General features: G+C 47.9%; 1 protein-coding gene across 2 annotated transcripts in view; it reads right to left on the bottom strand.

Moving 5' to 3' along the window:
• Nucleotides 1-16,450, bottom strand: part of ADORA1 (adenosine A1 receptor) — a 35,059-nt gene extending 18,609 nt beyond the window's left edge. Inside the window, exons 1-2 of one of the 2 annotated variants that reach the window (XM_081226123.1) lie at nucleotides 16,172-16,450; nucleotides 14,919-15,316 (exon numbers count right to left, since the gene is read on the bottom strand). In XM_081226123.1, the coding sequence (XP_081082249.1) occupies nucleotides 14,919-15,259 (341 nt within the window). In that variant the 5' untranslated portion in view covers nucleotides 15,260-15,316; nucleotides 16,172-16,450. Of the gene's footprint in view, nucleotides 1-14,918; nucleotides 15,754-16,171 lie in introns of those variants that run through there. The other variant, XR_014015219.1, reaches the window with a different exon arrangement.
• Nucleotides 16,451-18,436: the final 1,986 nt, after the last annotated feature.

Here is an 18,436-nt window from a genome sequence, read left to right as displayed (position 1 = left end):
GTGGGGTTGAGCATCCTAGGCTAGGGGAGTAACCTTGGCCCTGTGTGCTTGTGTGTGTGGGCCAGGCCTGCTCAGGCCTCCTGCTGCATGGCAGCTGGTAAATTGTCAGTCTTGCCCAAGAGACTGTGGGTCTGTGCCATTGAGGGCAGGACTTGTGTTGTCAGAAAACATTTCTTAACTTGAACATATAAACTGTGTTCCTACGTCAAGGAAGATTAATGGTGGCGGTAGGGCACGAGGATTGGGTGGGGCACAAACAGGAAAGAGATTAGCCTTGTTGGGACTCTTCCCTAGGCCTTGAATTAGGGATTGGGATGGGCGGGGGCAGGGGTGAGCAAGCAGAATTGAATGAAAGGTCTGGAAACCCAGGATCTAATTTTTTTTTTTTGCCGTGCGCGGGCCTCTCACTGTTGTGGCCTCTCCCGTTGCGGAGCACAGGCTCCGGATGTGCAGGCTCAGCGGCCATGGCTCACGGGCCCAGCCGCTCCGCGGCATGTGGGATCTTCCCAGACCGGGGCACGAACCCGTGTCCCCTGCATCGGCAGGCGGACTCTCAACCACTGCGGCACCAGGGAAGCCCCAGGATATAATTTTTTGACCTTTAAAAATAAAAAGCTATAGCTCCGTACACACACACACACACACACACACACACACACACCACTAAGAGCCTGAAGCCACCGTGGCCTCCTGTCATGATTACAGGTGATGATGGCAGAGGGAAGGCGTCATGCCTTCACACCCCTCTCTGGCTTGCTGGCTGCTCCCAGACTGTCAGCCCCTGAGCCTGACACAGCCACTGAGTGGTTGGTTTCTGCGTCTCTCCCCAGCCCTTGCTGGGCCATCTGAGAATGGCAGACCCAGGAGCCCATAATGTGGGGTAGGGGGTGTTGTATTTACTCTGCAGAGGATGGGCCACCATGGCAGGTGTGTCTGGTGAGCACAGCGAGTCCCGAAACACACTGAATGTCTTCCTCCCCAGAGAGGATTTACGGAGCTGCCAGCCCCCAGCGGAGCCCTTGCTTCGGCTCCCTCAGAGGCCAACCGTCCAGGAAGGGCTGGACGAGGCCTTGGGATGACAAGCAGAGCTTAGAAGGGACTATTCACACCCTTTCCTCATGGAAACAGGAGCACGGGGACCAACAGGAGTTGAGCTGGGGGTCAGGAGGCCAGAATACTCCCCCCTAACTTGCCAGGTAAGCTTGAGCGAGACCCTTTACTCCTCTCATCTCCTGGGGAGGTTTTAATGAAATAACTCTTCATTCTCCAGTACCTGCGTTTGCCCTCTGTGGGTGAATGTAAAATATCCAACTAACTTCTTCTCTACCTGGCTACTCAATCTACCCCACTAAGGCTTCCTTCCCCCCACAGACACTGATTCAGCCACCTACTAAGTGCCAGCCAGGCATGTGTTGTTAGGTACTGAAATACAATGAGCGAGGCAAGTGGTATGTGAGAACCAAGTTTGGATTATTTGACAATAGTAACAGCCCCCATTTACTGAGTGCCTACTATGTGCCAGCCCCTTAATGTATCTCATCCCTAAGCCTCATTACAACCTTTAGAGGAAGTTTTAAGAAGCCTGTTTTGCAGAAGAGGAAATGGAAGCTCAGAAAGGTTAGGTAACTACTCCAAGATGACACAGTTCCAAGTACCTGAGCTTTCTGTCTGGGGAGACGGCTCTTCCCCTTTCATTCGACTCGTGTACCTCCATAAAGCAGGGGGAGAGAGATGTGTCTCTGAAAAGGTGATCATTAAAAATATCTGGGGTAAAATAAGTCATGGGAATGTAATATACAGCATAGGGAATATAGTCAATAATAGTGTAATAACTTTGTATGGTGACAGACAATAACCAGACTTATCCTGGTGATTAGTTTGTAATGTATAAAAATATGAAATCACTATGTTGTACAACTGAAACTAATATTGTAAGTCAATTATACGTCAATAAAAAAAATGAAAAAAAAATCTGGGGTAGAGGGGCTTTTTTTCAACAGACCTTTCCCTCTGGTGCCCGCAAGAGAATCCCTGCCTGGTACATTCCATTCCAGCTGGGCGGGTGTGCATCAGAGCTCTTGGTTCCGTTGGGCTAGAACAAAAGGGCTAAGAAGTAGCTCTTGCTCTGCTGTAGTCTCGGCCCCTGCTCTCCCGGGGTGGGAAGCAGAGGATTGGAAGCCTGTGGACTCTGAGAGCAGGCTGCATGGTGAGAGCTGCAAGGTCTGGCCCTCAGGTTGTGCCCCAGCCTCACCAACTGCACTGCAAAGCTTTCTCTGCTACACAAGGCAAAAGATAGTTTCTGCACAGAAGAGCAGACAGTGCTCCACTAAGCAGTCCAGAGCGACAGAGACCCTGTCCCTGTGTGCCCTATGCTAGCCTTGGGGCTCCCCCAGCCCTCCTGCTCTGCCCATCAGGGCTAGGCTGGAGCCGATACTTGATAACTGCCTGCGTATTGATTGACCATCTTCTCTGCTGCATTAGCTGAAACTGGGCCACCCAGTGCCCAATATAGCAGCTGTGAGAGGACCCTGCTGAGGAACTGGGGAGGCACGACCACTGTGCAGGGGATTAACACAATCCCCAGTGCCAGGCCACTAGTGGGTTCCAGCGATGAGGGTGGGAAATGAGGCTGTGGAGGCACAGAGTATCTAGGGAGAGTGACCACCTGACTGAGGATGGGTAGAGACTTGGGGGGGCCTTAGCTATCACAGAAGCTACCGGGTCTCATTCTGAACAAAGCCCGGCAAGAAGGACGAACCCCCAACTCTGCTGTCGCCTTCTGGAAGCTTTAGGGAGCCCAAAGCCACATGTGCTTATTGCTGTGGTTTCAGCCTAAGAAAGCCAAAAGCCTCCTGAGAAGTGAGGTGGGAACAGTAGATGGAGCAGCTGGAGGCACCCAGGAAACTTGCTGGATATTTGAAGGACTCCTTCTTTGGTGCTGTATGAGGCAAAAGGGGGCCCATCTGTTGGACCACATGAAGGCTGGGGAATGAGCAAGAGAGAGACCACTAGTGGACCCGCCATTATATCACTACCACTTGAGTACCTACTAGGATCTGAATCTTCTCCCCATTCCTCCCTTCCCCACCCTTCCCTATCTCCAGAAATGGCACCCCATCCACCCCGTGGCGTCAGCCTTAATCCTGGGGAGTCATACTTGATCCTTCTCCCACTCTGTACATCCAGTCCATCACCAGTTGGTTCTAACTCTAACATGGAATAAAACCTATTTGATTGTGATATATTATCCTTTCTATGTGTCACTGGATTTGATTTGCTAATGTTTGGCTAGGGACTTGACATTTTAAAAATGTAATCTGGACTATGTCATTCCCTGCTTAAAGCACTCAAAGGCTTCACTGTGTACCTAGAATCCTATCCAAACTCTTGACCATGAACCACATGGCCTATAAGGCCCTACCTTAGTCCTTGGGCCCCGTGAGGGCTGGACTGACACAGGGTTTAGAGAAGCCAACAAGGGCCAGGCACAGTCAATTCCAGGATGGCTTCCTTCCTCAAATACTTCTCAAGCTGTAATTGTAGCTACCTCCTTGTTTATCTGTGTCTTGGCTCTCTCCCAGCTAGTCTCTAAATTTCATGAGAGCAGGGACCAGGACTGACTTCTTGGCCATGATAAGATACCAAATGCCTGGCATGGAGTCTGGTGCTTCTGAATTAGTGAAGGAGTGAACTCGCTGCCTCCTCCATGCCTGGACCTGTGCATCTGGACACTCAAACTTATCACCATGAACTTCAGGTGGGCCCTTAATGCTGCCTCCAATTATACTAGACTTTCTGAGTCTAGTCTTTCTCCTACTTCCTAAAGAATTATTTCACACTTGCTACTCTCTCCATCACCTCCTCCCTCTCAGCTGATGACCTCGCTTCCCACTTCACTAAGAAAACCGAAACACTCCAAAGAGAACGTCACCTACCAGCACCCACATACTCTGCCTCTCTGTCTCTTAGATGATCTCCAGGCTCCTCTAAAGCCAATCCCTCTGTGTTTGCCCTAAGTCCCAGCCCTGCTTGCCTAAACAATCCAGAAATTCTATCCTTTGCCCTATCATTAGTTTTGCACTCTCTACTAGATGGTCTCGGTCAGTACACAGACATACTAATGTCCCTTCTTCGCAAACAACAAAGCAAAATGCCTTGTTTCCACTTGTCCTGACAGCTCTTGCCCCACGCCTTTATGCTCTGCAACAAAATACCTCAGAAGAGTAATCTACGCCAGCTGTTTTCAATTCCATTCCTCTTCTCTCCTGAGCCCTCTCCAACTAGACTTTCTGCTCCTACTACTCTATTAACATTGCTCTTGCTAAATCCAATGGTAATTCTCAGTCCTTATCTCACTTGACCCATTGGCAGCACTTGACAGCCAATCTCTTGCTCCTCCTTCAAATACTCTCTACTTGGCTTCTAGGACACCACACCTGGGGCTCTGGGTTTCTTCCTATATCTGTAGCTCTCCTTAAGTCCCTTTTGCTGGTGTTTCATCATCTCCCCAAACCCTCAAGCTCAGTCCTTGGTCCTCTCCTCTGCTTTCTTAAGCTTTTAAAAATTTTTTTTATACAATTTTGAAAGGTTACTTTCCATTTACAATTATTACAAAATATTGGCTATATTCCCCATGCTGTACAATACACCTTTAAGCTTATCTACACCCACTCCCCCACCCCTATATTGCCCCAACCCCTCCCACCCCCCGCACTGGTAACCACTGGTTTGTTCTCTATATCTGTGAGTCTGCTTCTTTTTTGTTACATTCACTACTTTGTTGTGTTTTTTAGATTCTACATATAAGTGATATCATACAGTACTTGTATTTCTCTGACTTATTTCACTCAGCATAACGTCCTCCAAATCCATCTATGTTGCTGCAAATGGCAAAATTTTGTTCTTTTTTATGGCTGAGTAGTATTCCATTGTATATATATACCACATCTTCTTTATTCATTCATCTGTTGATGGACACTTAGGTTGTTTCCATATCTTGGCAATTGTAAATAATGCTGCTATGAACATTGGGGCACATGTATCTTTTCGAATTAGTGTCTTCGTTTTCTTCAGATATATACCCAACAGTGGAATTGCAGGATCATATGGTAGTTCTAGTTTTAGTTTTTTGAGAAACCTCCACACCGTTTTCCACAGTGGCTACACCAACTTACCTTCCCACCAACAGTGCAGGAGGGTTCCCTTTTCTTCACATCCTTTCTAACATTTGTTATGTGTGTTCTTTCTGTTGACAGCCATTCTGACAGGGTGAGTTGATATCTCATTGTGGTTTTGATTTGTATTTTCCCTGTTGATTCTTTTTATGTGTCTTTTGGCCATCTGCATTTCCTCTTTGGAAAAATGTCTATTCAGTTCTTCTGCCCACTTTCTAATCAGGGTTTTTTTTTTTTATGTTGACTTGTGTGAGCTGTTTACATATGTTGGCTCTTAATCCCTTATTGGTCATATCATTTGCAAATATTTTCTCCCATTCAGTAGGTTGTCTTTTTGTTTTGTTGATGGTTTCCTTTGCCATGCAAAAGATTTTAAGTTTAATTAGGTCCCACTGGTTTATTTTTGTTTTCATTTCCATTACTCTAGGAGATGGATCCAAAAAAATATTGCTGCGATTTATGTCAGAGTGTTCTGCCTATGTTTTTCCTCTAGGAGTTTTATAATATCCAGTCTTACATTTACATTTTTAATCCATTTTGACTTTATTTTTGTATATGGTGTTAGAGAATGTTGTAATTTCATTCTTTTACGTGTAGCTGTCCAGTTTTCCCAGCACCACTTATTGAAGAGACTGTCTTTTCTCCATTGTATATTCTTGCCTACTTTGTCGTAGATTAATTGACCATAAGTGCATGGGTTTATTTCTGGGCTCTCTATCCTGTTCCATCGATCTATGTGACTGTTTTTGTGCCAGTACCATACTCTTTTGATTACTGTAGCTTTATAGTACAGACTGAAGTCAAGGAGTGTGATCCCTCCAGCTCTGTTCTTCTTTCTCAAGATTGTTTTGGCTATTTTGGGTCTTTTGTGTTTCCATACAAATTTTAAAATTATTTGGGGGCTTCCCTGGTGGTGCAGTGGTTGAGAGTCCGCCTGCCAATGCAGGGGACATGGGTTCTTGCCCCGGTCTGGGAAGATCCCACATGCCACGGAGTGGCTGGGCCCATGAGCCATGGCCGCTGAGCCTGCGCGTCCAGAGCCTGTGCTCCGCAATGGGAGAGGCCACAACAGTGAGAGGTCCACGTACAGCAAAAAAAAAAAAAAATATTTGACCTAGTTCTGTGAAAAGTGCCATCATTATTTTGACAGGGGTTGCACTGAATCTGTAGATTGCCTTGGGTAGTATGGTCATTTAAACAATATTGATTCTTCCAATCCAAGAATATGGTATATCCTTCCATCTGTGTGTGTCATCTTCAAATTCTTTCATCAGTGTCTTACAGTTTTCAGAGTACAGATCTTTTGCCTTTTAGGTAGGTTTATCCCCAGGTATTGTATTCTTTTGGATGCGATGGTAAATGGGATTGTTTCCTTAATTTCTCTTTCTGATACTTCACTGTTAGTGTATAGCAATGCAACGGATTTCTGTATTACTTTTGTATCTTGCAACTTTACCAAATTCATTGATGAGCTCTAGTAGTTTTCTGGTGGTGTCTTTAGGATTTTCTATGTATAGTATCATATCATCTTCATCCTCTTCTTTATTTCTACTTTCTCTCTTGGGAATCTCATCCAGCCTCATGTATTTAAACACCATCTACATGCCAATGGCTGCCACATTTACATCCCCAGCCCAGACCTTTCTCCTGAACTCCATCCTTGTATATCCATCCAACTGCCTGCTCAACATTCCACTGAGGTATTTAATAGATACACCAAACTCAACGTGTCTAAATCTGAACTCCTTTTATTGATCCCAAAACTTGTATCACCTGCAGCCTTTCCCACCTCAGATAATGTGCACTCTATATTTCCAGTTGCTTAGAACTAAAAGTTTGGTCATACTTGACTCTTCTTTCTCTCACACCCCAAATCCAATCCATAAGAAAAAAATTTTTTTCTTCCAAATACATCCAGAATTTTAAAATCGTGGCATATTCATTCAATGGAATTCTAACAGCAATGAGAAAAAACAAAACAAAACAAAAACAAACAAGCAAAACCTACTATTTTGCTCAATAGTATGGATGAATCTCAGACATAATTTTAAGCTTCAGAAGCCAGACAGAAAAGAGTATATACTACTCAATTTCCCTTTATAAAAGTTCAAGAACAGGCAAAATAAATCTATAGGGATAAAGGTCAAAATAGTGGTTACCTTTTGGAAAGTACCTTTGGAAAGCACCTTTTTTGGTGCTGAAAATATTCCAAATATTGATCTGGGTGGTGGTTACATAGATACACCCATATGCCAAAAATTTATTGAGCTATACACTTAGACTTATGTACTGTATGAATATTTTACCTCAATAAAAAGGATATAAAAAGTTAAAATTTGAAAATGCACATCCAGAATTAGTCACTTCTTACCACCTCCTCTGCTTCCTATCATTCTGATTCAAGCCACTTCCCTCTTCTCTTGCCTGAATTACTGCTGTAGCTCCTAATTAGTCCCCTGCTTGCCCCTACAGCATATTCTCAACACAGCAGTCAGAGTGAGCCTTTAAAACCTAAGTCATATCATGTCAATTCCTTGCTCTAAACCTGCGATGGCTCCCCATCTCCCTCAGAGTAAAAGCCAATGTCCTTCCAGTAGCCTCCAAGCCAGCAGCTTATTATCTTTCCAGCCTTATCTCCAACCACTCTCCCCCTTTATCCCAGCCACACAGACCTCCTTGCTACCACTTGGGTACGTTCCTTCCCTAGGAACTTTGCTCTAATTATTTCCTCTGTGTGGAATGTTCTCCCAGTATCTGCATGGCAGAGTTCCCCTCCCCCAAGACTGTGCTCAAATGGCACCTTCTCAAGGAAGCCACACTCACCACCCCATTTGAAATTGCAAACCTTTCTCCCCACCCCCATCTTAGCATTCCTGATCCCATTTGCCCTGCTTTTTTTTTTTTTTTTACCTTCTAACACTCTACATATTAGGTGTTATGTTTATTATTTAGCGTCTGTCCACCAACCCATTAGCATGCAGCCTCCATGAAGATCTTTGTTTAGTTAATGAATGTATCCCAAGTATCCATAACAATGCCTGGCACATAGGAGGCACTCAATAAGTATTGCTGAATGAATGAATGAACAGATTTCTCTATATTAGGGCCCTGTATGGAGACAAATCAGGGTGACCAGTTGCCTTCCTCTTCCAAAGAACAGAGAAGTTCTGAAAGCAGGTGGCAGGAAGACAGTCCCAAAGGCCCTCTCCACCATGACCAGGGCTGCAGAGAGTGGGTGTGGAGTTGGGTCCAGATGCCCAGCCCAAGCACTGCAAGATGTCAGGGGCTGATTTCCAGCTCTCCAGCCACCCCCACTCCCACCAAAGCAGGTTGGGAGTTTCTACTCGGCCACCTTGGTCTGTGGGAATCCACAATCTCAACAGTGTCTAAGCACCCCCAGACAGAGATAGAGGCCAGACCAGCCTGCCCATCTCTGTATCCCCAGGCCCCACAAAGTACCCAGTAAATGGTCAGTACTCAAAGTATGTTTATGAAATAGATAAATGGATATCACCAGCTCCCTAACTGAACAGCTCTCTGCAATCCTGCTAAGGAAAAAACTTCCAGGGTGAGGAGGATTGCAGGATAAGATGCCTGATCACCTTTATCTTTTGGGTCAGGGAAGCCCTTTGCCAGCTGCCCCTGTCTCCCTGCCCACCCCCAAGCCAGTATTTCCAAGGGGACATGAATGCCAAGGCCCACCTACACGCCTCCCCTTTGTATCCCAGCCCACCATCAACTGCCAGCCTTTTCTTTGTTCTACAGGTATATAGCCAGGTATCCTCCTTCCTCTCTGTTCTGTGACCATCCTGCCAAATGAGGCCAACCAGGAAGTACCATACTCCAAGCCCTCTACTCCAGGGGCTGCTCTCCTCACTAAGATGCAAAGAAACAGGATGCCCAGGCCTCAGGGAATAGAGACTAGGCAATGTGGACTAGACTTGGGGCCCAGACAGTCCTGCCCTACCTAGCCCAGAAGGGCAAATGAGCAGAGAAATGCCAGGTGCACCTCTGGGGGGTTGCAGTTTTGGTGAAACTGGGCAGGAGGAGCAGGGAGAGTTGGAGGAAAGGGAGTTGGGAAATATTTAACCTTATAAGAAAATCCTTACAGACAGAAGCTGTGCCATCTATTAGGAGGCAAAACCCAAAGTTCTAGGCTTGGCTCTGATCCTACAAACAATGTGAGTTGTGGGTATCACTGTAGTGTTATTTGTAAAAATTAAAAATCAGTAACAATCTAGTCAAAATTATAAAAATGAGTCATATAAAATATAAAAGTCATATAAAATATGATAATCATTTATTCAAAAAAACGTTTATAGCATGGCTACTCTGTGCCAGGCATGGGGGTTTCATAGGTATGTGAGCAGATGTGGTCCTGGCCCTTTTGGTGATTACCAAGCCCAGAAAAACTACCTGGGCCAGAAGAGATGGGGAAGGAAAAATAGATCCACCCGGAGTAACTAACAGAGGAAATGAAACTGGTCTAGTTGGGGAGGGGGTCAGAGAAGGCCTCCCTAAGAAGGGGCTGTTTTAGCTAAGACCTAAAAGATGAATAAAAAGACAATCCAATATTATACCATTATAAAAACCCTTAGAAATTATTCTTTATTGACATGGGGGAAATGCTTATAATGTAACATTAAGTGTATAAAATAGGATATAAAAACCATAGATGCACTCAACTATCTATCTATCTATCAACTATCTATCTGAGATGCACTCAACTATCTATCTATCTACCTATGTGGGAAAATTTTCTGGAACACCAGAAATTTAACAGTAGTGATCTGCAGGTGGCAGAACTACTGGTTATTTTGTTATCTTTATTCTTTTCTATATTTCTCAAATTTTTAACAATAAACATGGATTGCTTTTATGCTTGGAAATAAATATCAAATATCAAACACAACACAGCCTCCAAGGCTCTGCCCCATGACCTCTGGGTAGAGGGGTTCTTCAGAAAGTATCCTGGCCATTCCCTTGCTTCCAAGCAGCACTCCTAAAGCACTCGGAGGCTTCCTAGATGCCATTCCAATGTCAGCTGGGAGAAGCTTTCACCACTGATACTAATCTGGATTGCCCAGAGTGCCTTTAGCATAATCTACCTGAAGGCTATCCCTAGTTCAAACAAAGAAATTACCATTTTAATCACAAAGTTGACATCCTTCCATCACTTTCCCCCTCTAAGCCCACCACTAATTTGCTGACTTAAACTGTGGAGGCTGAAATTTCTCTGTTCTATTCCTTGCAGGTAAGCCTTTTACGTCAAAGGCTGGGGAGCAAGAGTCAGAAGTAGGAGGAGAAAAGAGCCTGTGGCTGAGTGACCTTGAACATGCTGGAACTCTGGGCCTCTGTTTCCTCTTCTCCAAATGTGAGGGGGCTTGCTATCACTCCTCTTCTATCTCAGCCACTCTAGGCCAATGACTAATCTATCCGTACAGGAGCTAGAGATGGCCTACCTCTGCTGAAAGCAGATGGCACCACTAGAGAGCAACTGTTCTGGGACCCTGAGACCACAGGTGGTCGCCTGCTGTGGTGCAAGCACAGGAGGCACTTTAGTTGTCCAGAAAAGCCCAGGCTAGCTGGGGGGTGGGGGGAGAGGGCTAAATTGATGCCTAAAAGCAAACATACCTTAAAATCTACCAGATTTCTTTCCCAGAGCTCTGGTCCAGCAGTCTGGCCTCCCCCACACTCTGCTGTATTCCCTGGTCAGCAGCCCAGTTGAGCAGGCCTCCAGCTGTGGACAGAGGCAGGGCTGCCAGGGGCTCAACTGCCCACTGGAGTGAAGGTGAGGAGGGAGGGAGAGGCACCAAGCATGGGCTGGAGCAGAGTGCAGCGGCCATGGCAAAAATCGGAGGCGAAAAAATCACCCCCGCTGACAGCCGTGAGGAAACTGCTCCATAAATCCTATAGCTTCTCGAGGCTGATTGAAAACACATATGGGCTCACTGGTTAAAGGCATCTCTGGTAGACAGACCTGGATGCAAATCCTGTCTTGGCTCCTGATAAGATGTTTGGGAAAATTACTGAACCTTCCTGAGCTTTAGACCTCAGTGTATCTATAGACGTGTCTAGAGTGGGGATAACAGTAACCTCTACCAGCAAGAAACTATGAGCATTAAATGAGATAAAGCATATAAAAAATATAGCACTGTGCCTAGCTCATAAGTACTAGGAGCTAAAAAACACAACACAATCTTCCCAGGATTTCAACACAGTATTGGCAGGAGTCATGGTCATGAAGAACTATAGAAAGTTAGAGCTGAAAGGAACCTCAGAGACCTCGAATCCAGAATCCAGTCCCTTCATTTAACAGACGGTGGCAGGGGGTGTGGTGGCAGAGAGGAGGCTCAGGGATTGAATAACTTATCCAAGAAGGTTGCACAGCTGGTTTGTGACAACAAGGTTCAAACTCATGTATTTCTGACTCCCAAATACCCATCACCCCTTCACCCCACACCAACCCATCTGGTCACAGACAGACCTTGCTTAGGTCTCCTTCCTGCAGAGGGGGCTGTGGAGGTCAGGGAGTGGCACTCCTCCCCATAACAAGCCCCCTGGAGTAGGTATCAAGTTGGCACAGAGTGCCCCCAAGAAAACCCAGGGATTCCCTAGAAGTAGGAGCTGAGGGGAATGGGGTGTCCATTACCAAGCATGTGGAGGTGCCAGGCAAATAACCTGTAAAATATATGTAAATAACCACAGGTTATTGATGCATCAACAATTTAAGCTTTTTTTTTTTTTTTTGTAACTGGATCACACTACACCATGTGAATCTTTTTTTTCTCTTGGCTTTCTGCCAAGTGGAAGGAAATAAAATTTGTGGTTGACTGACCAAACCATGCCTTGCTTGGTGAGGGGCCCAGCTGACTCCTGTCATTGAATGCCCCATACATGCCTCACCAATGCTTGGGCAGTATTGCTCCCTGGTTCCCAGGCCACATCTACCTCTGACTGGCTTGTCAGGGCAGGGAGCCAGGCACCTGGGGACCTCCAGCAGAAAGGTGTTCTTCCAGACCCAGCAGCCTGCTGACTCCAGCTGCCCAGAGGGCAGCAGTGCAAGCTGTTCCTCCTGCAGGGGGACCTGGAGTGACCCGTCCCCTCAGCCCAGCCTCCAGGATCCCAGCTTTGGAAGCCAGGCCCAGCAGCCTTTCTCTAACTCAGGAGAAAGACTCCTCTCTCAGGCACTACTGGAGTGTGGCTCTGAAGGAACCACCTGAGCTGATAAGGGCAGCTGTGGTCAGGGCCCTGAGGTAGAATGCTGGGAAGATACAGGCCACAGCACGATGGTTAGAGGTTAGACCCCTGGAAGGCCTGCCTGAGGCTCAACCATGTGAGCTCTGAAAACTCATCCAATTCAATCAACATTTACTGAGTGTCTGCTATGCGCCAGACACTATGCTAGGCATTCTGGAGAATTTGTACAAACGAACAAAATGTGGTCCCTGTCCAGGTCGCTGCACTTGAGGCATGACAATCTAGCAAGGGAGAAAAACATGTATAAGTATAACTTAACAGTACTTTGACACCTCCCTGGAAATGTGGTGTGTCTTGTGTGCCCATGTGTGCGTGCATGTGTATAAGGGCACGTGTGTTGTTATGTAAAAGCATCAGTGTGGGGGGGTGGGGGCGCAGGGCTTGCCTATTCAGGCCCACTTTGAGCCATATGTTAACAATGATAATAAAACTACAAAATAAACCTACCACTTATGGCTTGCATATAACGCCAGGTGCATTATACAGTACCACGTACTTTATATGTAGGAGTTTATTATATTCTTTCAATCATCCTAGGAAGAAGGTACTATTATTAATGTCTCCTTTTACTGACGTGGAAGTTAAAACTGAAGGAGGTTAATAAGTGACTTTCTCAAGGTCATACAGCTAGGAATTCATAGCAAGGATTTGAACCCAGGCCTGTATTCTTAGCCTCTATGCATACCTCTGCCTTGGCCCTCCAACGATAGCTCCTAAAGACCCCCAGCTCTTCAAGGCTGGAGCAAGGAGCAACAGAAGCTGTCTTCTGGAAGAATGAGCCTGCAATTCTGCCAGCACAGCCATCCCCATCCCCACAGGACAAGGAGGGCACAGTCTGTGGGCCCGTAACCTCTGTTACATCACGGCCAGGCCTTTGGTTTGCCTTGGCACCCACTCAGTAGACCAGATTTCTTAAGCAGCCTTCCTATATTCACGTATCTGCATGACTTTCCTAATGTGGCAACACCTTGTTATAATCACCAGGCTCAGAGGCCCAGCCCACGCTAACGGGTTGAAATCAGGTTCATTGGTATAGCTCAGCCACAACCTGGGGCTAATGGCAGCATGAAGGCCCCTCAGCGGCTGAGCTTACAGGGTTTCTGGGCTGCCTTCCCTGTCTTCCCTTCTCTCCTGAGCAGCAGTCTTCACCTCAACTTCCCTGGGAAACTTGGAGGTTGTGAAGGAGGTAAACAGGACAGAAGCACTGCCATCAGGGGGCTGGGACACTGGGGGAATCAGGAAGGAAGGCGAGCAGTGGAAGCAAGGCTCTGCTTCCAGTCAGCTTCAGGAGGTTCTCTGGATGTTTCCCCTTTACCAGCTCCTACTTCACCTCCCTTATAGGATCACGATGAAAAGAGGAAAAACGTGATGCATTATAAAATCTTTGAAAAATTAAATGTGTACAAATGTAATGCAAACAGGAGAAACATGGGTGACTAGGCCTGCCTGGGCAAGTTGTCAGGTGAGGCCAGAGGCTCCACGTCCCAGGTATGGAAGCTACTCCAGGGACAACAGGTGCCGAAGACGTCTAGAACTCCGTGGTAGAAAGGGAATCTACTGGTGAGAAGATTTAAAGAGGGGGCAAGCACGCCTCACAAGAATGTCCCAGTGAGGCCAGCACTGGCTGTGTGCCCAGGCATTTGCTGGCACTTGGTGGCCCAGGCACTGCCTGGTGACAAGATTATGGCCTGGCAGGCCCAGGGGAAGAGCCCCAATGTGGACTGGACACCTGCATGACAGGACTGCCACTATTAGGTCACCCACCCTGGTGCTGCCTGGACACAGCATAAGCACCTCTGCTGTGACCGGAAAGACAACATGGTTTTGCAACACAACAGGCCTATTAAGAGCCTGCCTCCTCCTGCCTGCAACAGAGATCCCGTAAGTGGGAGTTGGGCAGAGGTAATCAGATTGTCTGGGCTCCACAGGACGGCCCTGGGGCATGGAGCTGGCTAGCACAGGGTATCTGCAGAACAAGAAAGAGCATCCTCAGGAAGCTTTCCCAGGTCTGGTTAGAGAAGCAGCACTCCTGTCCGTGGTGTGCCACCCTAAGCCCACCCTAGCAATCTGCTCTGCCCTTTCCACTTCCCTCAAACTGGTGGAGATCAGCTCATTCCCAACCAGGGCTCACTGTCCACCCCGCAGCCGCCCACCCCCCACCCCCCGCCACCCCCCAGGCCAGGCTGAACAGGCAGCCTCAGGTTCCCTGGCCGGGTCAGGAGAACAGCAGAGCTTCAGCTCTGGGGTCCTGAGCACTGCCAGGTTCACATTCCTCCAGTCACCCAGCCCCCTCCTGCTTCAACTTCAGTTCAGCCTGATACTGCTGGGCAGAGGAGAGGAAGGCAGGGGGAGGGCTGGGGCACAATGGCCCAGAGAATATCCAGCTTACTTGGGGTCTTATGCTCTACCTTTTATCCTCTCTAGATGGCCCTCAAGCCACCCAGCATGGGGCACAGCAGGTACCTTCAGCTGCTCTGGACTCACCTGAGCGGGATCTTGACACGGAGGTAGCGGTCGACAGCAATTGCCAGCAGGGCCAAGATGGAGCTCTGAGTGAGGATGAGGACAGGGCAGGCGACCATGAGGCAGGTGTGGAAGTAGGTCTGTGGCCCAATGTTGATGAGGATGGCAAGTGGGATGACCAGAGCGCCCACTGCCACATCAGCCACTGCCAGTGACACGATGAAGCAGAAGGTGGCATCCCGCAGTGCCGGGTTCACCTTCACTGCCCAGATCACCAGCACGTTCCCAGGCACGGAGACCAGGGCGATGAGCACCTCGATGCCAATATATGCGGTCTGGAAGGCCGAGATGGAGGGCGGCATGGTGGGCACAGGCTGGGCACATCAGCAGACAGGCACCAAGGGGCAGGAGGCAAGCACCTGTGGTCACGGAAGCCTGGGGTGGGAAGGCCTGCCTGGGAGGGGGAGGGGAACCCAGGCAGCTCTGGAAGTCCAGCTGCCCTTTGGAGATGTGCCCCACTTGGCACATCTAGTGCCTGCCCAAGCTGGTGGGGTACCCTAACACTTTCTCTGCCGAATCTTTGTCCCCTCCCCTTATCAATCCCAGAGGATCCATTCGACAACAGAAAATAGCAGCACTCGCTCCTCCACTGGCTATTTTATCAGGTGTGAGGCAGTTCCCAGCACACACTCACCCCACAGGGGTGCCCCGTGCCTGGCTCTGCCTACCCGTGCCCACAGAACAGGAGGCAGGGAGCTCACCATCCTGTCTGCTGGTGGCCAGGGAGTCCCAGAGCCTGTGCCCAAAGTTCCGGGCACCTGGTGCCGCTCAGGGCTTGAGGCCGTGCCAGGCAGGGCTGGGCTCTCAGCACCGCGCGCAGCAGCTCACGATCCTCCAGGCTCCCGCCGCAGAGCTCCTAGCCGGGCCTTTCAGGCAATCACATGGTACGGCAGAGGCTCAGCCCGGACGCTTTTAAAGAGGTAGCGCCCCTGTTTCGCACCTGGGACTGGCAGGCGTGGGTCTGGAGGACTGAGCCCAGCACCAAGCCAGGGTGCGGCGTCCCCTTTCCCCAGCTTGCAGCGCACACATGCCCTGCGCCCACCCACCAGAGGCACTGCTGGCTCCTGCTTCCTAGCAGTCCCCGGTCCCGGTCTGGCTCTGCCAGGGACCCTCGCACACACCCTGTCCCAAGGGGGCATTCTAGTCGCCTCTTTCAACCCTTTCCTGCATCCCCACTGGAGATGACCCGGAGGCGAACTGAGGTACAGACTTACCCAAGGTGACCAAAGCTGGCAGAGCTCCTAGCCACCTGAACGGTTCTGTCCAAGCGCCCTCCCAGCTCCGCGCCTTGGGCAGCCTCTTGCTCCAGGGATGCCTGAAGAATCCAGGGCCAGCCTGTCAGGTCCAGAGGGATGGCAGCTGTCTGGGACTCGACTCGGGCACCCGGCGCCTCCGTCGCCCACGGCGCCGGAGCTGAGTGGCAGTCGGGCTCCGCACAACCGGAGGGGGTGGGGGCGGCGGCGGCACCGCGGGGCCCCTCCCTCCTGGCCCTCTGTCTCCTCCCCCATCCCCTCCTCTAAACAAAGGCAGTGATTCTGGGTGAGAAAAGCTGGGAACTGTGAACTTGTCGTGGGGTTTGATGTGTGAATCCCGTCTCAAGAGTGGACAGCGGTGCAGCCTCCCTGTGTTCACTCTCCCTCTCTTCTCACATGTGGGGTGTCAGCGATCCCTCCACCGGCCACAGCAAGGCATCTCACCTGCAAGACTCCAGGATGCCCCCCTTCTCCATTTCCCCCAACAGTCGGTTGGAAGTCCTGGCACACTCCCGGACCCCTCAATCCTGAAACCCCACTTTCCCATGAAATCAGCCCCTGCATATTCCAGCACGCATTGCTTTGCAGGCTCTATCCTGAGTAGTTATGTTCCTTTCTCCTCTATCTAGTAATTTCCTTTTTACAGAAGAGGGCACTGAGGCTCAGCGAAGTGACCTAGCTTCACAAGGTCTACATCAGTGTCACCTCCTCTTGTGCCCCTTTTCTTTCCTCCTTCTCCCTCTTCATAGCACAGAACCTAAGCCATAGGTATCCAGTCCATTTTCCACATGTTATTGATGAAAAAGCAGACCCAGGGAAGGAAGGGACTTTCATAAGTTCCCACAGCAAATCCTAACAGAACCAGAGTAAGAAACCATGCTCCTGACTCCCAGTACAGGGCTCTCCACCACTGTGCTCCATTCTGATCCCACTCTTGGCTGTCTCCTGCCACAGTTTCAGTTTAGGTGGGCCACTGGTATTGCCTAAGGACCACCCCATGGCAGATGCTCACTCAGACCAGGTGCCTTACAAAGATCCCGACTTGAGAAATCCTTGTTCATGGATATTGGGAAAGAGCTCTATGAGGGCGAAGAGAGTCAGGCTGGGAGACCCCAATGCCACCTGGCCACACCCCAGTCACTGAGGTCACTGCATTCTTGTTGGGTTTCAGGATGTCAAGAGAGGAGTTCTGCTGAGAGGAGGGTGCCAACTAAAACTGCCACTTGTCATCTGCCTCTACAAGGGTTAGGTCACTAGCCACTGCAGTCACTGATCTTCAGCACAGGAGCTCAGGGCAGAGATCAGGAACGAGGCACTCTAATGAGTTTTAGATTGTAATACTTGAATCATGACTAAGTGTTAAAATGAAACTATGAGACCTCTGGTTGTATCTGTCTATGTGTCTATGTTGGCATATATGTCTTTACCTTTGGATGGTATTAGCTCTACTTAATTGGCTTAAAGGAAATTAAGTGCTTATATATATTTCTCAGAAAAGAAACTTGCCAGAATGAATTTTGTGTTCATGTGAACTGGGAAATATTCAGTATTAAAATAATACCTGGTATTAAAGTTAAAGTTTGTAGATTTAATTAATATAGATATGTCTTTAGAGTCATCAACATTAAGTGTAATACTTTTATTGTATCAATACCTAGATTTCATAGAAGTCAAATAAGATCTTATTACATCTGTTGCAAACTTGTCAGCAAGAAAAATAACTTGGTATGATGAAATTTTTGTAAGTAAATTAAATGTAAGTGAGATAAGAGCTTTTGGGTGAACTCTTTAGAAGTGATTATATTTTAAGAATGTCTACTTAAAAATAATCTCTCCAGATATTCGGTCACTTAAAAGTTTAGAGTTGTGCTAAGTTAAGTTAAATGATAGAAGTTTATTGAATAGCTAAGTCATTCCCAAATAAAATAGGATACTGAAACATTAATTACTGAACATTGGCTTCCTTTTACAGAGAAACTAAAGGTATTGAGGATTATTAATAAATGTATTTGGTGCCACACTGAGACATTTTCTACAAAAAAGCACATTTTTTAGAAGTTATTATTGGTATTTATGTTTTCCAATCTACAGAATGCTGATGTAGAAGACAGTTCCCCATTGCTTACTTTTTCGTTCTCACTAGAAATTAAGGTGTTTAAGAGTTGAGGATTCTGGGCTTCCCTGGTGGTGCAGTGGTTGAGAGTCCTCCTGCCGATGCAGGGGACA

The sequence above is a fragment of the Mesoplodon bidens genome (assembly GCF_964165515.1).
Source record: "Mesoplodon bidens genome assembly, chromosome: 2".
In the NCBI taxonomy this organism is placed as follows: domain Eukaryota; kingdom Metazoa; phylum Chordata; class Mammalia; order Artiodactyla; family Ziphiidae; genus Mesoplodon; species Mesoplodon bidens.
The sequence above is the reverse complement of the archived record's forward strand: the minus strand, read 5'-3'. Positions and strand labels throughout refer to the sequence as shown.